Below are 22,428 nucleotides of genomic sequence, written 5' to 3'. Positions count from 1 at the left end.
CAGCTGAAGTCTGGAGCCACAGGACAAACGTACATGGATATATGTGGCGAAATATTTTAAATACCATTGACTATTTTGTTTTTATTTCCTTCTGTAATTCCTGGGTGAACTGTTGAGTTTTAAAACTCCTAGAACAAGGACTTGTAGTGCAGCAATGACAAATCTTAAATACCTACAAAGAATTGATGGTGTACTTTCCAAACAAAAATACTGAGGGTAGAATTTAATCTTGTCTCCCCCCTCTTAAATGCTGTATGACCTACTACACTTCCCCAGTTGAATTTATTCCCTTAAGAATATTAGCAATTAAAATACTCATTTTGTTTACTATTAAACATCATGACTCATTGAGCTAATTAATAATCTGAATTTGCAAATTAAACTTGAGTTGACTGATGGGGTCTTGACTTGGTTTAGTTAGGTTTAGTATTGATTGAAATTGTTGAGTTGAAATGAAACAAATGTGAACTTAGCAACACGCAGAGCTAGGATAATTTAGACGTAGAGATCGGATAAAATTGTCTTTTGAAATAATTTATTTATGATTTGATATATTTGGAATTATTTTAACTTAAAATTGTACAAGCTTGCAGCATGTTCCCTTATTAATTTAGGATTGCATTGTTTTTAACAGAAGTCATCATTGATTCAACATATCGTACTCCACCCAAAACTTCATTGATGGAAGGTCTGAATTTGCCATCTCCTCAGCAAGCTGAATGTGCCCCTAATGTTACTGGAGACATGCCTCTCTCTTCCAACACCCTTGGCTCTGTAACCCAGAGCTCCTTGAGTAAGAATTGTACACCACGTCGTCTGCGCAAGTCAGCTTCCCCCTCACCAACTAATTCTTCCTCTGGGAAGATGTCAATCAAGAGGTGGATGGTTAAAAGCCCCAGCCCTTCTGCTTCTCACTTTGTTGGCCACGATACTTCGAGGATGGTGCTGAATCCAGCTAGACAAATTCAATCAAAAGATGTCTTGGCAGTTATAAATGCTCCAATTTCAGAGAAGAAAGTTAAAAGAAGGTTGGACACCAGTGATGGGTCAGCAATGGACAGTAGTAAAAATGAAGACTGCAGTCTTGCAGCAGAACTCAGTCCTAAAAAATGTAAAATTGATCCCTGCTCTGCAGAGATGCGGAAAAGGAAACACTTATTAATGGAACATATTGAAGATAAAGGGATGAAAGACACTGGCAGTAATTCTGGAGAAATTCTTCCTTTGACAAGCCCTTTTCCACATCCAGACCTAGAAGCTTCCTCAACTTCATGCAAGTCCCATCAGAGAGCTAAAATCCTGGACAAAGAAAACAGCTCTCTGCAAAATTTAAATTGGCTTACCGAATTAGGGGAGAAACAGAAACTTGAACTGAGTGGTAAAATTGAGAGATTATCCTCAAGTCAAGCTGTCTCTCAGAATATGTCGGTGAAGAAAAAAGAAGTATGGAATCTATCAAATTCACCGGTAAGTATTACAGTATACACTTGGTTTAAGGTAGTAAAGAAGGTGGGTAGCATTCTTGTCTTCACCAGTTGAGGCGTTGACTGTAAGAGTCTGGAAGTTGTGTTTCAGTTATACAAGTCATTGCTAAGACCATATAAGGAGTATTGTGTGCAATTCTGCTCACGTGTTTACAGGTGGAGGGCTTGGAGAAGGTACAGAAGAGGATGCTGCCTGTATTAGAGTATCTCCTTAAAGGAGATGTTGGGCAAACTTGTATTGCTTTTTTTTTTGTAAGTGGCAGAGCCTGATAAGTTTATAAAATTATGTGGGGTATAAATAGGGTAGATGATCTTTATCACAGGGCAGAAATGTCAAATACGAATTGGCACAGCTTTAGGTGAGGGTAGGAGGGGGAAGTTAATGGGAATGTGTGGGATAAGCTTTTAAGCACTAAGGAATGGATGCCTGGAAAGCACTATTGGGATGGTGATCGAAGCAGACATGGAATGTGGCATTTTTAAAAAAATTATTAGCTTTAATTGTCAGATGTTTGTGTCAGTGGCAAATATAGTCGAGGATGTGTTGTGAGCAGTCCAAATGAGCTGCCATGCTTCTGGCATCAATACACAGAAGCAAGCTCACAACTTGCTAACCTGTACATCTTTGGAAAGTGGGAGGAAACCGGAGCACCTGGTGGAAATCCACATGGTCACGGGAGAACATACGGGTTCCTTGTAGACTTTGGCGGGAATTGAACCTGGGTTGCTGGTACTGTAAAGTGCTGTGCTAACCCTACTTTACCATGCCAGCTGTATAAGGGACATCCAGACAGGCATTCAAATATGCAATGAATGGGAATTCAGATTGTATGTAGGCAGAGGGGATTCGTTTAATTTGGCATCATAGTTACCCCACCCAAACATTGTGGTCTGAAGGGCTTGTTCCTATGTTCTGTTTACATTTCTGTGTTAATTGTGGTTTATGTTGATATTTATGTTCTTATGTTAATACTGTGTATTGGATTATAATAGATTCTTGCCTTTTGTCAAAAATACTATCAATTAGATAGATTATGAAATAGTTTTTTTTCCTTGTAGTTAAAATTCTCATCAGTTTAATTCTCATCAGTTTAATGTAATGTTTAGTTTGCTGTTTTAATGAGTTAACCTAGTAATCTTTCATGGGAAATGGCTTCTTTATTTAACCACATTTCACACTTTCTGTAATGCTGCTTCTTTCTGTTTTTTTGTGAATTTGAGTTCTACTTTATGTACTAAATTCTATATTCTGTTTTGTTGTCCAATTTGCACTGGTCTCCCTCACTTTTACTGCCTGCTACTAACTGAACTCCAGATAAAATGAGTGGGAGAATTTCTACACATTGATACTTGGATCCTGTCAGAATAATTTACATCTTTGATGTTTTTATTTTATGTGCCCTGTTCCTGTGGTATTCTTGTTCATGTAACCAATCTGATAGTCGTGGCTTCTGTTCAAGATGGCACCAAGCTGTAGAGGTCATAGCTTAGACTTTTTTAAGGATTGTAGGGCTGATTCTGGGGACAGCACAGGGAGTTGGGGTCAGGTCAGGCTTTGGAGGAGCAGGATCAGTGGTCAGTGTCAAGGATGGAATGTGCATAGTGTATTTTTACTGTAGTGCTAAGTTGGCATGAGACTGCCTCCAGCATATTCTTGGGTTATGTTGGTTGTTAACACAAACAACACATTTCACTATATTTCTTTGTATGTGATAAATCTGAATGTATATGTTTGTGGGGAAAGCTCTCCAAAACAGTGATGGATGACTAAGCTCCCCTCCGATGTATGTATTACCTTGCTTGGATAATTTTAATATCTTTGGACCACCCCTACCATCCATTTAAGCCGGTATCTGAAATGTGAAGCGTGTTGTTTAATTTCTTTACTATGTACACACTGTCAATGCCCCCAGGCTTATTCCTTGAATAGAAAAGTTCACTTAATAATGATTTGTATGTATTTATTCTACAGACTGCAGCTTCAACACGCAAGATCTCTTCGTATTTTCATCGGAAGTTGACTGATTGACCATATTGTGTAGCTGGGAATTATTGGCATAACCTAATGCTGTATTCAGAGCTTGCAGTACTCTTGATGAAACACTTCTTATCATCTTTGTGTAGTATTTCCTGTCTGCCATCTGTGATGGTGTATGATTTGTGAAATGGTGTTTAGAATTTTTAATAGCTTTTTTACTATTGTTCAACCAGTTTTTCTCTGTTTCAAAAAAAAAATTGCACCTAACCGGGTATGCAAGTTAAATTCTAATGACAACTTGTGTACCAGTAGTCTCATTTCCTGTTGGATCTAAGGTTTGTGCTGTCAAAACAATACATGTAGGTCCAGGGCTGAAAGCTACCAGCCATGTCACAGCTGGCTCATTCTGCAGTGTATAGAAATGAATAGTGAGATAATTAAAGAACTACAAACTACAAAATTTAATTAATCAGTGGTTTTGAGCATTGGAGTAATTAATTTATTAAATCAAAGGACCCTGGTTCCATTTGAATTTTATCCAATTTTTAATCCGCCTAATTTTGCTCTCGTTTGTTATCTTTTTAAAAAGCATGGATTTAAAGCTACATTTGTAAATTGATATTGTTTGATTCTGAACGTGTTGCCTCCCAGAATATATTTTGCCTACTTTGTTTTGTATTCAATTAATTTTTTGCTTAATGTTGAATACACCATGTTTTACTATGATAACAGTGGCACTGTAGGTAATGGAGGTGTCTCCAAGTCCTGTGATGCCACCTCAGTTCAGATCTACAATATTTACATGTTCTCCATGTGAGCACACAGGGTTCCTCCAATGTGCTGGTTCAGTGGATTAATTGGTCACCATAAGTTATACTTACTATTTTAGAATGGGAAAGCAGGGGTATTAATGGGTATGTGTAAGAGAATAGATTATAAAGAAATGTCGGGGAATGAGACTGTTCTGATCTATGGCACGGACTCTGGGCTAAATTGCCTCCTACATCTTGAGGAAATAAGAAATACAGATGCCTTTGCACAATATGAATCAAAATTATACCCATGTTGTAGAATAAGTTATTTGTAATGGACCTCTCATTGTAATAGAATTATAATGGGTAACCAAATAATATGGCAACATAGTATGATACCATGGGTGAAGCAGAGGTTAAGTTACATTTGGTAGAAATCTCTGCCGTTTCCTATCCCTGTTGTTTATAAGTTCTTGTTTCAATAACACCTTTCCAATGGTAAACCTCTATCATTTTCCATGTGATATATGTGACAATATTTTCCTTGTTTTCTGGATTATGGTGGTACAACTGCACTTTAATTGCATCAAGATTAACTAGCTACAGTTCTGACTCAAAATTCCCAATGTGCTAGTTTATTCATCAGTGTAAGTAGGATTTAGAATACTTAATGCAGAAGTTAAACTTACAAATTTTGTATGATTTTGGAAATTAAAATTGCACCATATATTGTTTTCCTTATTAAAGTAATTGCAAGTTTCAGGTGATTTCATCCATTTACAGTTGACAAGTTAATTCATACCTAGAAGCAATAATGTTCTCTGTTTTATAAGCTTGTGAAATATAGCTAGAATTTAATATTGCTTACCTCTTTAGCATTGGATAACAGGAATACATGAACTTTTATAACACTTATTGAAACTCAGTGTTGTATGTAGCTTTAGGGGTTAACTGTATAAAGGTCAAAGAATCAAGGTGCAATGTAAACCAGAAAGGAAGTGATGCAGGCACGAACTGGCTTTGACAGTTCAATGTTATAACAACGTGTGCCTTGTACTTCCCAAGTGCAGGCCTGATTTCAGATGCTCTGGAAATGTTTGTATCCCCTGAGATGCACTACTTCCAATTCTCTCCTCTCCTCTTCTTTTGAAGTATCCTCTATTGTTGCAACTTTCCCAAGGCACATTTCATCCTTTGCTTGCTTAAACAAAAATGGAGAAATGGCCCGATAAATTAAACAAAAGCATTTCTAGCTTTTCAAGAGTAATAAGATTGGCTAAATACAAGTAATATTGAAGAATCAATGGGGAACTGGCTCTTCTGAATGGGAAATTTCTTTTGGAAAAGCTGGGTGCTTTGGCCAAAGCCCTTTGCCTGATTCAGTAGTACAGACTATTTTGAATGTAACCAGGTAAGGATGACTTTGTTGATAAATGTTTTCAATTTTGTTAAAAATGAAAACAAAGTCATTGAAAATATCCTGTTCCAATTTTTGCTTTGACTGAAGAACTTTCTGAGGGATAGACTTTGGCAGTGTGCTCAATGGTTCTGCAGTTGTAAAATGTTTATTTAACACAATCAAATACTGTCATTTTAAATAATCATTTGCTGTCATAATTGTGATTTAGATCTCAATTAGTCACTTAATATTATGGTTGAAGCTACTTGTGGTTAAACAAAATGCAACTTGCAAAAGAAAATTAGCACAACCTCCCTGTTCAGTACTCTCTGACTAATTCCAGTGTTGTAAACTTAAGATAACCGAACTTGAGTATTTCTGAGATATAAAATGCTAATACAGTCAGCCCTCCTTATCCGTGGGTTCCGCATGCAAGGATTCAGCCAACTGCAGATCAGAAAACCCGGAAGTTCTCTCTCCAGCACTCATTTGAGCATTGTTCGCCTCTCATCTCATTCGGTCGCTACTTTGTTTCTGTGGAAAAAATGGCTCCTAAAAAGCAATTAAGTGGTCAAAGCAATTCCTCAAGGGCTAAGAGGGAGTGTAAAATGTTAATCTCACTGAGAAAGTAGCAATCTTAGATCTTTTTAAAAGTGGCATTTTGCTTGCCGAAGTGGTCCATGGTCCTCAGCCCTCAACCTCCACAGATTCTGACTTTAGTATTATTGAGCCTCCTCCAAAGCGTCCTTATTCCCTAAACAATACAGTGTAACAACCATTTACATAGCATTTATAAGTACCGTAATCTAGAGATGATTAAAAGTATTACTCATTTGAGCATTGTTCGCCTCGGGTCTCATTTGTTCACTACTTGTGTTGTGAGTAAGAGGAGGGGGTTTAAGGCTAGTAAGGGATGGCTGACTGGCTATGTAAAGCGCTACAGCCTCAAGAACTTAAAGATCACGGGAGAATCGGGATTGGCTGATGCCGAGGCGGCATCAGCACTCCCAAAAGATCTACGATGGTTGCGTCTGTACTGAACATGTACAGCCTTTTATTTTTTTGTCATTATTCCCTAAACAATACAGTATAACAACTACTTACATTGTATTAGGTATCATAAGTAATCTAGAGATGATTTGAAGTGTATGGGAGGATGTGCATGGGTTATATGCAAATACTACGCCATTTTATATAAGGGACTTGAGTATCCGCGGGGGTTCTCGGAACCAATCCTCCACGGATAAGGAGGGCCAACTGTACATTGAATTGTTACTGACTGCAACTTTAGCACTTTTATTTGGGAGACTGAAATCTCACACAGATATATCCCTTCTGCTAATTCATTACCCACAGGGCAGCACACCAATTTGTTCTTGCTGTCTTAAGAAAGATTTGGGGGTGGGGTAATAAAGAAAATGGTTTGAGATTTAAAAAAAAATATACTAGAAAAACTCAGCAGTACCAACTGTATCTGTGGAAGGAGAATTGATTAACACTTCCAGATGCTGATTATTTCAGATCCAGGATGGAGGTGTAGTTACATGGCACAGAAACATGCCGGACAGCAGACCTCATCAAAATCAAGCTGCCTACTTGAGTTGACCACATTTGGTCCATATCCCTCAATCTTTCCTATCTATATTTCAATCTATTTTTAAAAAAATATCCTAATTGTATCTGCCTCTAATATTTCCTCTTGAACCTCGTGGTATAAGTGCTGAGGCTCTGGTACCTTCTACCTGATGACAGCAGCAAGAAAAGAGCTTGTTTGATGAATGCAGCCTTTCAACGGGAACGTCATGTAAACGTGCTCAATAGTTGGGAGGCTTTTACCTATCATGTACTGGGCTGAATCCACTACCTTTCCAAAGGCCTTGCCCTTGTTGATCCTTTTGGTCACTCCTTCAAATATCTGAGACAATTTCAATGCATAAAGCCATACTCAGTCTTTGCCTTTGCAAATGTAGGTCCATCCTCTTATCCTTCCACAGATGCGGCCTGACCTACTGAGTGTTTCCAGCACTTCCTGCCATTACTTCAGATCTCCAGTATCTGCATATTTGTTCCACTTTCTTTGGTTGTGAACTCCAGTTCTCACACACGGTTATGTTAGGTTGTCGGCTGGCCTGTCAGTGGGATCGTTCTCCCGATTTGGTCCACAATCACAAGGATTGTGAGAATGTGTAGAGCAGGAGGTTGTTCTTTCACCTGCTGGAAACTTCAACAAGACTGGTTTACCTTTTACCAGTACTTTCCTGAAGTTCCATGCTCCTTGATTTCCTTACTATCTAAAATGAGGATTTACACAGTCGTCTGGGCTGCAGATGACTTTGACCGTGAATTTTAACACTGAATGGCATGTGTCTTTGTTTTTGTGCAGAGTTAAAAGTGAATAGCTTGGAAGGATAGTTCAGAGAAATCTATATTGCTCAGGATCTGGATTTCCCTTTATTTGCCAGACTGGGGAATGATGGCAGAAGACCTCTCCCAAGGGCACAATTAAACCAGATGGAGTTTATCAACCATTTGGTTGTTTTGATATTGTCACGACTGAGATCTATTTTGTAAAGTCAGTTCATTGAACTTAAATTCCACATAGTAGAATTTGCATCTGTGGGTTGTTAAACCAGGATTACTGGATCTGGTAACTGAACTGTCCCACCATATCCAGTTTCCAAGCATACCCCTACCACTAAACATCATCATACCACCAACCCCTTCCCCCACAAACACTCTCCATTTTCTGCAGGGATCTCCCCCTCTGATGCCCTTGTGTATTTGCCCCTCCCCACTAATCTCCCTCCTGACATTTATACCTGCAAGTGGCCAAAGTGCTACACCAGTCCATTCACCTTCCTCACCTGCATTCAGGGCACCAAACAGTGCTTCCAGGTGAGACAACACTTCATTTGCGTAAGTCCTGGGGTTGTCTATTGTGTTTGGTGCTCCCTATTTTGTGAGACACGCCATAAATTGGGGCCCACTTCCAGCCCCTCTGTTCCATCCACCAAAAGTGGAATTTTTTACATTTTAATTCCCATTCCTGTTCTGACATGTCAGTAGATGGCCTCCTCTTGTGCCACGATGAGTCTACCCTCAGGGTGGAGGAGCAACACTTTGTATTGTGTATAGGTAGCCTCCAACCTGATGGTATGAATATCAATTTCTCCTGTTTTTAAAAAATGTTATCCCCACCCCCTTCAATTCCCCACTCTAGCCTTGGCTCTTCTTACCTGCCTATCACCTCTGCTGGGTCACCCCTTCCTTTTCTTCTATAGTCCATTCTCCCATCAGATTCTTTCCTCTCTGGTGCTTTTATCTTTCCTACCCACTTGGCTTCACCTATCACTTTCTAGCTATCCTTCCCCTCACCCACCTTCACCTTTTTTGTTCTGGTGCCTTCTCCCTTCCTTTCAAATCCTGAAGAAGGGTATCTGCCTAAAATATCAACTTTATTCATTTCCATAGATGCTACCTGAGTTCCTCCAGCATTTTGTGAGTGTTCCAAGCTCTAAATTATCTTTGCCGTATACAGAAAATGTAATGCATCTTCGTCCATGACCCTAGTTACATTATGTCTGAGTCAGCCAGTACTATATTTCTCCTATTCCCCAGATATGCATATAACAGTGAGATGATACATGATTCAGGACTTGAGTTTATTTTCTGTTTCCACTCCTCTTAGTCATACTTAATGTACCTCATGAGGAGGAATTAGATTCTGAGTATCTTTTTTTCTTAAATGGGCAATGGATATGGATTCATTGCTGAGTTGACCCAGAAAGCAGGCCTTGCATTCATGCTGTTAGTGATTTTTGTTTAGGACATTTACATTTAATGATTGACTTTGGCTACCAGTCTGCACGTCTGAAAATGTATTGTGCATTTAATTTGGAGTGTCGCTCTTACAATGGGTTCTTAAAAGCTGTGAACCCTGTCCCGACAATGCTGATTAAAATTCATTTTGATGTCTGAGGTGTGAAGGTTGAAGGTAGTTTCAAAGTAAGCATTGTCCATACATTTTAAATAAAGAGTTATCCTTTGATGTTTGGCACATAAAATTTGGCCAGCAGACCTTTCCACCAAAACTATCTGGGTATGATGCCTGCTGTACATTGTTTAGTCAAATAAAGAAGCTGCCTTGTATCTACCAGTAATTTTCTCCGAAAATTTCATTTATGCAACAACACATGCCTTGCCGGTGAAATCGCAACTTGTTATTCCTGGCCTTGCAGATGTTCAGATGTATGTACTTGTATTCATTATTGAGTCAGGTGTTTCTCTTACCTGATACCCCCTTGTTTGTGAGTCTCCCACTGGTCTACAGCAGTGGAAGAATCACAAACAAGGGGGACACCGCTACACAATAAGACACCAGATTTTTAAAACAAAAGCATGTAGAAATTTATTCTTTAGGGGTAATTAATCTCTGATGTATTTAAGGCAGAGACTGATATGAAGAGGTGAAACAGTGTAAATCAGTCATTACAATACTGGATGACAGGGCAGATGCACAAGCTCCTATTTTGTTGTACTCTTCCCCCCAAAGCCATCTGATGCTTTACTTGTGATCAGTTAATTTAGCACATTTAACAGATTGGACATCATAGTTCCTGATCCACATAACTTGGATATAATAGCTGCTTAGTTCAATAAAATACAGGAATGTTTTTCTACTTTTGAGCTCTTTACCAACTCGCAGATTGTAAGAACGTGCAAAGATACTCCTAAAGCTCAAAAACCCTGCATCTCATCTCTCAAAACTCACTTACCTGGTTTGTATTTGCAGTAAGATCTTTCACTGAGTTGAGGAAAAAAAATCCGTTTTTATCTTTTACATGACATGATGGAAATTAAAAGGAATGATCATCCCAGGCATTCATCCAAGTTGGAGTGCAATTTGTGTAGGTGAGACTGAAAATCCACATGGGATCATGCAATCCTGAATTATCATTCTTCTAATGCTGCAGGTTTCTGACTGTTAGTTTGATATGACGAGCTTCATCTCATGTAAATAGATTATTCACTGATCATTTTCTATGGAGTTGATCTGCAAGCCTTGATTTCTTTTCTAAAATTCAGTTTTTCCTTTTTTGTTGTTGTTGTGATACTTACATAGAAACATAGAAAACCTACAGCACAATATAGGCCCTTCAACTCACAATCATGTGCTGAACATGAACTGACACTAGAAATTACCAAGGGTTATCCATAGCACTCTTTTTCTAAGCTCCATGTACCTATCCAGGAGCCTCTTAAAAGGTGGATATAACTGCATTTTTCAATGAGATATTTCTAATAAAAATTCTTGTGTAGTAATGTCATCTTTCAGAATTATACTTCAGAAAATAAAGTATAATTATATAATATAAGTATAAATACATAATAAGAAAATTAAAGTATAATTAGAAAATAATGTGCCAGATATAGGTAATCACTCCCAAGTGCAATCCTATGCTATCTGCATATCAAAAAAAGTGGAATTTTGGATCACAAACAAGCAAAAATCTGCAGATGCTGGAAATCTGAGCAACACTCACAAAATGCTGGAGGATCTCAGCAGGTCAGGTAGAATCGATAGAAAAAAGTACAGTTGACGTTTTGGGTCAAAACCCTTCCGCAGGACATTTGGATGAAGTGTCAGTGGATGGAATAGTACGGAGGATCTACTAACATTAACTCAGATAACAATATAGCTCCCCAAAATAAAAGATTTGTGTGGATTTTGTCACATTGATAAATTCACACAAATAGTGTTTAAATTCATAATTCTATTTGAGCAATAGAACTTGGTTCCAGATGATGCACCATCAATAACTCACACTGAGACGTAAGGCGAGATATCGGCTTTTATTGACTGGAAGAAGGAACCAGGAGTGAGTGTCCATCATACTATGTCCTGGAGACTGAGGCCGAGCGTCAGGCCTCAGATCGCCTTTATACAGGGGCCTGTGGGAGGAGCCACAGGAGTAGTCAGCAGGGGGCGTGTCCAGACAGGCACATAGTTCACCACACCAGAGTAATTATTACATTTAATATTCCAGAGCAACTACTCCAGGTTTGCTTAAATGTTTTACACTTTGTTTCATGACATTTTCAACCTGAACCCCTGCAAGTTTGTAAGTTTCATCAAAGAAGCAGTTCTTGATACTTGTGGGGAAACTGAATAATTTGGAAGCCTTAAAACTGTAACTTTTAAATTATTCTGACATGCAGTTGAGAGTACATTTTCTGCTATTTTCCACCTACTAGAGTATTTTATAAATTATAGCAAAGTACCTTTAAAAAGCATATTTACATCATGTAAAGATTTGTAGAATTACACAAAGGAGTACTATATTATAGAAAAAGATGCCCCTGCCCCAGAGGAATTAACTAACCATGAATTGAATATACAGCAGCTATTTAGGTTCATACTGCCCAGGAACTCAAAAGATAGTCCTATTTGATCTACAACAAATGACAATTTAAAAAATGGAGACAGATTGAAGATGTTGGAATCTGCAATAGTTGTTGTTCGTCCTTCGAAGTCGAAGACAACCATGACTTCTGTCAGGTGGAGGGTTTGTGACTGTGGGTTCGGAGGTGACTAGTGAGGCCAATCTGGGCCCTGAAAGCTTGCCCACATGAGGGTAGGTGCTTCAGTGGAAGTGGAGGTAGCTCGAGCCTTGCGCGTGGCACGTTTCCTCTGAGCCTCTGCGGTGTGCCTGATTTCTGCTGCATACGCTCCTTTAGTGGTCCTGCTCCACCAGGTTGGGCAGTCCAGAGCAAGCAATTCCCAGCTACTGCGATTGATGTTGAGGTCTTTGAGGGACACGTTGAGGCAGTCTTTGAAACGTTTCTTCTGCCCTCCAACTGAGCGCTTGCCCTGGCTCAGCTCTCCATACAGCAGCTATTTTGGTAGTTGACTGTCAGACATCCTGATGACATGGCCAGCCCATCTGGCTTGGGCTTTCTGTAGGAGGGTGTAGACGCTGTGGATGCTAGCCCATTCTAGGACCTTTGTGTCTGGGACTTTGTTCTGCCATCGTACATGGAGAAGTCTGCTGAGGCAGCTCAAGTGGAAGTGGTTGAGCTGTTTAGCGTGTCTGCTGTAGACAGTCCAGGTCTCGCTGGCATAGAGGAGGGTGGTGAGAACCACTGCTCGGTAGACCTTCAGCTTGGTGGTAAGGCTGAGTCCTCTCCGCTCCCATACATTCTCACTGCAATAACAAACAAGTGGAATAGTAGCTGTGGACGGGAGAAAACTTGATGTTTTTGGTTGAGACCCTAGAGCAGGGCTGAGAAAGGGTAGGATAGGTAGTCAGTGTAAAAAGAATAGGGGTAATGGTGTGATGGGCCTGATATGATTGGTGGACCAAGGAGGGGTGAAGGATGATGGGTAGATAGAATCTGGTACAGGTGGAGTTGGGGGACAGTGGCAGGTGGATGATAGAGACAGTGGGTATGGAAGGAAATGAATAGGAACGCAGGTTACCAGTTCTGCAAATCTGAATAGTAAAGAAGGTTTTAATACAGAGGTGAAGAGCGGGGTTGTTCATTATTAAGGAACTCCAGCACCAAGGGCATGCCCTTTTCTCACTGTTACTGCCGGGTAGGAGGTACAGACACCTGAAGGCACACACTCAACGATTCAGGAACAGCTTCTTTCCCTCTGCATCTGATTCCTAACTGGACATTGAATCCTTGGACACTACCTCACTTATTTTAATATACAGTATTTCTGTTTTACACACTTTTAAAATCTCTATTTATTATACATAATTGATTTACTTGTTTGTTTATGCTTATTATTTCTACTTTATTTTTTCTCTTCTAGATTGTATTGTATTCAACTACAGCTGCTAAGTTAACAAATTTCATGTCACATGCCAGTGATAATAAACCTGTTTCTGATTCTGAATATGATGTTCAGATTGGGTTGAGGAGGAGTTGGTGGGTGAAATGTGTGAGTGGTAGATAAATAGAGCAAGGTGGGAGAAGTGGGTGAAAATCAAGGATAAAAGTGGGGTATAGGCCAGAGGACAAGATGGCAGAAGTGGAGGTGGATAGGACAGTGGGGAGGGGGGAGGAGTGAAGGTTACCTGAAATTAGGAAATTCAATGTTCATTGGGTTTAAAGCAAAGCAGGCAGAACACATTATTTGAGTTAATGAAACTTGACTAGCTGTGTTTTGGTATTTAGAAGCATTTACATTATAGAAACTGGTGTAAGTTATACATATGTACAGAAGGAACAAAGCATTATACCATATAAAAGGCTTATGATGCAAATACAGTTTTAACATCAGTTTATCACTGAGGTCCTCCAATGTGTATTTTATAGTAATATTTAAAAACATCAATCATTGGAAATCCTATTGTAGCTGCTGTAAACGTTTTTGGCTGCATGTCAAATAAGATGTTTTCTTTCCCAGTAAACCACCTATGACTGACAACTCTCAAGAGGGGTGGGGTTACACAAGACTGCATCACAAAACTCCTGTAACTGGAGTTTTACGTTTCCAGAAAAATGTATTAAAGGGGCATAAAAAGTAAGAAATGAAGCTCTATGACATCCATGTGGCACAGCTTGAATGTACAATACTGCAAAATGGCTTTGTTGCGTGTGCTCAGATTTTCTGGTTACCTCTGTGGCCTAACAAGCAGCTACCACAAAGAAACTTCCTCTCCATCCTGATATTCTATCACAAGATCAAGAGATTGAGGGATGGTAAGCAGCTTAAAACTGATCTGGTTTGAAAATTCTTATTATTTTATTCTTATTATTGAGATCAGGCTATGTTTCTCTGTATCAAACTGCTTACTAATTAATTGATTTCCGAAGGTCCATTTTTTGATAAGACTTTTTAAGTTGAACTGTGATAGTCACTAAACTGATTGGTTACAAAACTTACTTTCTTTCATCATTCCTTAATTTTAAGGAAGGTTTTATGTGACATTTTATGCTGATAGCATTTTAGCAGCCAAGTGTCTTGTCTTTCTGCCAAAACCCCAGGAAAAACTTACATTGTCTTTCATCTGACTAAATTTTATGGACCTAATTTATATACAAGTCTTCTTTTTTTAAATGACTCTAAGTTATGAAATCTTATAATTGCTCACACTACAACATGCTAACAGTAGAAGTATTTTGCATAATCAGAAGATTAAAATTCCAGATCATAATTCTAAAATAATCTAATTTTATGATTTCTATATTGCCTATGATAGAGGAGGCCATTCAGCTTATCAAGTTAATGACCACTTACAGCAAACCCATTTCCCCACTAAAATCCAGATAGCCATCTCATGGTCAACGTGGCAATTCCAGACTAAATGTGAATCAACAACGGAAGCTTGAAAGTGTTGCAGGGCTTGAATATTATCACCTGGCATAAAGTTAAATAAAGTGATGTGGGCGACAACAGGGCTTTGCTTCCAAATGAGCTTAAAGCCTTCTATGCTCGCTTTGGCCATTAAAACATGGAGGAACCATCACAAACTCCCACAGCTCCTGATGATCCTGTGATTTCAGTCTAAGTCTTCAGGAGGGTGAACCCACGAAAGCATCTGGCCCATCGGGGTACCTGGCCGAGTACTAAAATGTGTGCTAATCAACTGGCTGGAGTTCACTGAGATCTTTAACCTCTTGCTTTTGGCAGTCTGAGGTGCCCACCTGAGTCAAGCAGGCCTCAATTATACCACCCACCTGTACCCAGGGTAATTTACAGTGGGGGGGGGGATGAAAAAAAACAAGCAAATTTTAGGATGTGGGAAAAACGGAACACGTGGTGGAAATCTATGCGATCACAAGGAGAACATGTAAACCCCATGCTGACAGAGATCAGGATTAAACCACAGTTACCGGAGATAAAGCAGCAGCTCTTCTAGCTACATCACTGTGCGGCACATAAGTCAGTCTAATATGCAGTATGTTTAGATGTATAAAGAGCTCTGTAGCTAGCACTACTGTAAAGTTAAACTCAACTGCCTGACTGCAAAGTTATATAAAGCTGTAATCAGAAATCTTCCTTAGCCATGCAGCTCGACACTGATTTCAGAATGTCACATTTTAAAAACTTGCACCACTTAAAAAAATTCACATAACCTTTTCACTTCTTATTACTGTAGCTTCAAGAACCACAACATTCCAAAATTTCAAGTCCTTCAATTATGGCATGTGTGCATTTTAAGATTTTGTTTTACAATTTGCCATTAATCAATTTGTCTTCTTTTGGCTAGGCCCTAGGCTCTGGAAATCTATTCATAAACTTATCTGTATTGCATTCTCCCCTAACATCACCTTTAACCTTCTGATGTGAAGTGGAAGTTGTAAAAGATTTGGTTTCCAAAACAAAAACTGGAATCTACAGTTTTCTGCCACACTGAAATCTGGAGGCTGTACATATTATGCTCTGAATAGTTGGTCCAAACTATTATTGTAAAGGCTGTAAATTTGCCAATGGGAAAGCTTAATGGGGGGGGGGGGGGGGGGGTTAATGGCTGAATTCCCTTCTATTGTTTTCTTTGTATCAAAAATAAAGGGAGAGATGTTTAACTAAACAACACACACAATGCTGGAGGAACTCAGTAGGCCAGGCAGCATCAAAGGAAAAGAGAACAGTGGATGTTTCAGGCCGAAACTCTTCATCAGAACTGCTTTGAGTATCTGCCAGGTGATCTGGTGTCCTCCCACATCCCAGACGCTATGCTAAGTGGGTTGCAAACATCAAAAGATATTGGAAACCCAAGTAACACACACAAAGTGCTGGAGGAACTCAGCAGACCAGACAGCATATATGGAAAAGAATATAGTCATCCTTTCAGGCCAAGACCCTTCATCAGGACAAGAGAAAAAAAGATGAAGAGTTTGGAATTAGAAGGGGGGAGGGGAGGGGAGGAAGAAACACAAGGTGATAGGTGAAATGTCAATTGTACTCTTTTCCATAGATGCTACCTGGCCTGCTGAGTTCCTCCAGCATTTTGTGTGTGTTGCTAGGGAGGTTAATTGGCTACTGTAAAATAGCTCTTCATACAAGTGAATGTAGTGATGTAACTGAAGAACTCAACATATTCAACTAAAGGTTTTCATAATTATCTAGAGGAGATTTTATTTGTGTCATTGTACTTTGTGTTGCTGCAAATAGCATTTAACTACATTTGCAGCACAGCAACCTGATACACAAGGAAATGACACTCAGAGAAAAATCTTTCACTGGCCTTAAGTAAACCCAGTTGCTTGGTGATATTTCCATGTTTCCTCTTCTACCTTGCTGCCAGGACTAATATGACTAACGTTACAAAGTTTTAAGAAAGCTACATGAAATAATTACAAGATGCATTGAAGCTTTTGAAACACCAAGTGACTCTGCTTTTGTGAGACCAAAACCCTACTACAGAAGCTCCAAGCACATTTTTGACTCAGCTATCTTTAACCACACCTTTAATTACTTTTTCTCCATAAGTTCAAAAGCAAGGATTTTTAAACATATGATTGCACAGTATTCAGTTCCATTTGTAAGTTTTCAAATAAATGAAGGATTTCCTGCATTCTTATTATTGTTCTACAAATTATTGTTATTACTTATTATTGTTCTACAAATATCCAGATGTGACAAATATGCAGGGATCAGCCACACTATGACCCTAGTTAAAATTGAACAGACTTTTGAAAAATTAGTTTTTCCTATCTTTCAACTCTATATGTTTTATATTCTATAGATTATATATATTCTGTACTGTATTGGAAAGCACTACACTCTGTTCCCTACATTGTTCAGCAAATTCTTTATTTTCACCTACTATAATTGAATCTGCTTCTACTATTCCAGATCTTAACCACAAACAGAGTAAGATATGCTTCTCATGTCACATTTTTGTCAATCATCTTCAATCAACTTTATTAAAATCTATACCATTCATGGTTTCAAACATGCCATCTTCTCTGGTCTATACAAATAATACAAACTTTGTAGAATTACCTTTTATTCCTGGAATCATTTTGGTACGACTACTTGAGATTATTTCTTTTACTCGTGAACTCCAGTGAAATTAGGTAACCTTAGTTGATCTTTCCTCATGAGATAAATCCACATCTGCCAGGAATTAATCAAATGTGGAATGCAGTGTTGGAAGCAGATACAGGATCTTTTAAGAGCCTCTCAGATAAGTACATGGAGCTTGGAAAAATAGAGGGCTATACGCTAGGGAAATTCCAGGCAGTTTCTAGAGTGGTCGGCACAACATTGTGGGCCGAAGGACCTGTAATGTGCTGTAGATTTCTATGTTCTGTGAATATATGGTGCACCTAACTCCTTGGTACCAAAACAGCAATGCGGTATTCAAAAATGGTTTCAACCTAAAATGTGAACTTTGTTTCTCCTTCCACTGATGTTGCTTAACCAAGTATTCTCAGCATTTTGTTGTTTTTATTTTAGGTTTTCAGGATTTGCAGTCATTTCATTTTCTTGTACAACTTCAGCTAACTTCAACTACATTTACCCCCTCCCAAAAATATAAGGCTATCATAATTTGAGTTTATTTGGGTAGAACTCAGATATAGAAAAATGCAATCACTGGAATGGGATTTTATTACAGAACCACACCCCCCCCCCCACCCTCCCAAGAGCCACAGAGTTATTAAGGAACAGAGACACAGATTAAGAAAAGGTGAAATAACAATTGGTTTGTTGTCATGGGGGACTTCGACTTTCCTCATGTAAACTGGGACCTTAGTGCAAATGGTTGAGATGGGGCAGAATTTGTTAGATGCATCCAGAATGGTTTCTTAAATCAATATGTAGATAATCCGATAAGAGTAGGGGCTGTACCCGATCTGGAATTGGGTAATGAGCATGGCCAGGTGACTAATCTTTCAATGGGAGAGCAGTTAGGGAACAGTGACCTCAACTTCTTAAGTTTCAAGATACCTATAAATAAAACCGTAAGAGATAGGAGCAGAACTTGGCCATTTGGCCCAGTGAGTCTGCTCAGCCATTTCATCATGGCTGATCCAATTTTCCTCTCAGCCCTAATCTCCCATTCCCAACACCCCCCCCCCCCATATCCCTTCATGCAGTAACAATCAAGAATCTCTCAACCTCTACCTTAAATATACATAAAGTCTCAGCTTCCACAGCTGACTGTGGCAAAGAATTCCACAGATTCACCACTCTCTGGCTAAAGAAATTCCTTCTCTCTTCAGTTCTAAAAGGACGGCACTCTATTCTGAGGCCGCTTTCACTGGTCTTAGACTCTCCCACCATAGCAAACATCCTTTCTACACCCACTCTATCAAGGCCTTTCACCATTCAATATGTTTCAATTAGGTCACCCATCCTGGAATCATTTTTGTGAATCTCCTTTGAACCATCTCCAGTTTCAGCACATCCTTTCTAAGATAAGGCACCCAAACCTGCACACTATACTCCAAGTGAGGCTTCACCAGTGTTTTATAAAGTTTCAACATTACATCCTTGCTTTATATTCTAGTCTTCTTGAAATGAATGCTAACATTGCATTTGCCTTCCTCACCACAGACTCAACCTGCAAATTAACCTTTAGGGAATCCTGCACAAGGACTCCCAAGTCCCTTTGTGCCTCAGATTATTGTAATTTTTTCTCCGTTTAGAAAATAGTCAACCATTTCAGTTCTTCTACTAAAGTGCATGACCGTACACTTCCCGGCACTATATTCCATCTGCCACTTCTTTGACCATTTTCCTAATCTAAGTCTTTCTGTAGCCTCTCTAGTTCTTCAAAACTATCTATCTTCATGTCATCAGCAAACTTTACAACAAAGCCATCAACTCCATCATCCAAATCATTGACATACAACGTAAAAAGAATCGGTCCCAACATAGACCCCTGTGGAACACCTTTAGTTACCAGCTACCAACCAGAAAAGGCTCCCTTTATTTCTACTCTTTGTCTCCTGCTAATCAGACACTGTTTTATCCATGCTAGAATCTTTCCTGTAATACCATAGGCTTGTAGCTTGTTAAGTAGCCTCATCTGTGACACCTTATCAAAGGCCTTCTGAAAATTCAAGTACACAGCATCAACCAATTCTCCTTTGTCTATCCTGTTTGTTACTTCTTCAAATAATTCCAACAGATTTCCCAGGCAAGATTTTCCTTTGAGGAAACCATGCTGACTATGTGCCTCCAAGTATCCTGAAACCACATCCTTAACAACCAACACCAACATCTTCCCAACCAATGAGGTCAGGCTAATTGCCCTATAATTCCCTTTTTTCTACCTCTTTCCCTTCTTGCAGAGTGGAATGATATTTGCAATTTTCCATCCCAGAACCTTGTGATTCTTGAAAGATCATTACTAATGCCTCCTGAATCACTTCAGCCACCTCTTTCAGAACCCTGAGGTATACAACATCTAGTTCAGGTGACTTATCTACCTTCAGAGCTTTCAGTTTCCCTGGAATCTTCTCTCTTGTAATGGCAACTTCACGCACTTCATGATCCTTGACACCTGGAAATTCCACCATACTGCTAGTGTCTTCCACAGTGATGACTGATGCCAACAGGGTCACACCACCCCCTCTGCCTTCCTGCCTATCCTTTTGATACAATGTATATTTTTAGACCCATAGCTATAATCTTCTTTCAGCCATGATTCAGTGATGCCTACAACATTGTATTTGCCAATCTATAACTGTGCTGCAAATTTGTCGACCTTATTCCATATACTGCATGTATTTGTATATAATACCTTCAGTCCTGTATTCACTCTTTTCAATTTTGTCCGCCTTTTGCCTTTTACATTGCAACGCATCCTGTTAACTGCAATTTTGCCCTATCATCAGCCTCTCCTTGCTAAGAATCTCACTACACATTACCTCTGTTTGTAAACCAACTACTTCATCTTCAACACTATCACTTCAGTCCCATTCCCCAGCCAAATTAGTTTAAATCCACCCGACTCACTCTAGCCAAACTGCCCTCAAGGATATCTTACTAAGGAGGTTCAATAAGGATAACCATGGACCTTGTAGGAGAGTTTTAAACTGGAGCAGAGCAAATTCCAAGAGCATTATGCAGGAACTAGGGAGAGTTAACTGGGAATAAATGGATGGACAAGTCCACATCCAACATGTGGAGGGCATTTCAAACCAACTGCACAGAGTACATGGCAGGTAAGTTCCAGTCAGAAGGAAGGACAAGGGTAGAAAGGTAAGAGAACCTTGGATGTGGAGGAGGGTGATCAATTTTATCAAAAAAGGAAAAAGGAAAAGTATGTAAAGCTTAGGAAGTTAGAATCAAACAGAGCCCCGGGGGATTATAATGAAGCCAGAAAAGAACTCAATAAGGGAATTAGGAAAGCCAAGACGGACCATGAAAAGTCCTTGGCAATGCAGGATTCAATGCATACATCAAGAGCAAGAGGATAACAAGGGAGAGGGTGGGACCTCGCAAGGATAAAGGGGGCAAGGGATGTTTGCCCGGATGCAAATGACGTTGTTGAGGTCTTTACTGCATAGTTCACATCAATATTTGCCAAGGAGAAGGATGTGCAGGATATAGAGATCGGTGCCAAGCATACTAGTATGCTAGGGCATTTCAAAGTAAAGGAGGAAGCAGTATTGGGTTTCTTAAAGAGTATTAAGGTGAATACAACTCCAGGGGCTGATAAGACATACCTCAGTTTATTGAGAAGTAAGGGGAGAAATTACTGGGGCATTAAAATATGTCTGTGTCCTCTCTAGCCACAGGCAATGTTATTCCATTGTTCAAGAAGAGAACCAGGGATAATCCTGGAAACTATAGACTGGTAGGGAAATGACTGGAGAGAATTCTCAGGGATAGGATTTATGAGGATTTGGAAAACCATGGCCTAATTAAGGAGAGCCAGCAGGACTTTCTGCAGTAAACACAAAGTACACTGCAGATGCTGTGGTCAAATAAACACATACAAACAAGCTGGATGAACTCAGCCCAAAACGTTGACTGCTCCTTTCAACGGATACTGCCCAACCTGCTGAGTTCAAGCAGGACTTTCTGCAGGACAAGTTGTACTTCACTGAGTTTTTTGATGAGGTTTTAAGGGTGATTGTTGAAAGTAGAGCTGTGAATGTTGTCTACATGGATTTTAGTAAGACATTTAACAAAGTGTTTCATGAGAGGTTCATCCAGAAGATTAAGATTCATGGGATCAAAGGTGAATTGCCTGTTTGGACTTAGAACTGGCTTGCTCATAGAAGATAGAGGATAGTGGTCAAAGGGACTTATTCTAGCCAGATGTCTGATTAATTGTGTTCCACGGGGATCTGTACTGGCACCTCTGCTGTTTGTGATGTATCTACATAACCTGGATGAAAGTGTGGATGATTGGGTGGATAGTAATTTGCAAAGGATACAAAGATTGGTGGTCAAACACGAGGAAATCTGCAGATGCTGGAAATTCAAACAACACGCACAAAATGCTGATGGAACACAGCAGGCCAGGCAGCATCTATAAGGAGAAGCGCTGTCGACATTTTGGGCCGAGACCCTTCGTCAGGACTAACTGAAAGATTGGTGGTGTAGTGTTAAGTGTAGATAACTGACAAAGAATACAATGTGATAAAGATCAGTGGCAAATGTGGGTGGAGAAGTGCCAAATGTGAGGTGCTGCATCTTGGTCGGTAAAATGTAAAGAGACAGTAAAGTGCAAGACCTTTAACAATGTTGATGAGCAGAGGGATCTTGGGATCTAAGTCATAGCCCCCTGGAAGTGGCTACACAAGTTGTTAGGGTGGTTAAGAAAGCATATGATTGCTTGCCATTATTATTCAAGGCACTGAGTTTAAAAGATAGGAAGTTATGTTGCAGCT

At 39.5% G+C, this 22,428-nt stretch overlaps 1 protein-coding gene and 1 long non-coding RNA gene across 3 annotated transcripts in view; one reads left to right on the top strand and one right to left on the bottom strand.

Moving 5' to 3' along the window:
* The window catches only part of dtl (denticleless E3 ubiquitin protein ligase homolog (Drosophila)), a 31,659-nt gene extending 26,070 nt beyond the window's left edge, over positions 1-5,589 (top strand). The window contains exons 14-15 of the mRNA XM_059985339.1: positions 635-1,467; positions 3,457-5,589. Coding sequence (XP_059841322.1) covers positions 635-1,467; positions 3,457-3,513 — 890 coding nt within the window. The 3' untranslated portion in view covers positions 3,514-5,589. The remainder of the gene's footprint in view (positions 1-634; positions 1,468-3,456) is intronic.
* Positions 5,590-11,457: 5,868 nt separating this feature from the next.
* The window catches only part of LOC132402855 (uncharacterized), a 39,490-nt gene continuing 28,519 nt past the window's right edge, over positions 11,458-22,428 (bottom strand). For both annotated transcript variants that reach the window (XR_009515113.1, XR_009515112.1), the window contains one exon: positions 11,458-12,818. This is a non-coding gene — a long non-coding RNA (uncharacterized LOC132402855). The remainder of the gene's footprint in view (positions 12,819-22,428) is intronic.

This window comes from Hypanus sabinus, chromosome 12, assembly GCF_030144855.1.
Source record: "Hypanus sabinus isolate sHypSab1 chromosome 12, sHypSab1.hap1, whole genome shotgun sequence".
Taxonomy (NCBI): domain Eukaryota; kingdom Metazoa; phylum Chordata; class Chondrichthyes; order Myliobatiformes; family Dasyatidae; genus Hypanus; species Hypanus sabinus.
Note: the sequence above shows the minus strand (reverse complement) of the source record. Positions and strands in the feature narration are given on the sequence as shown.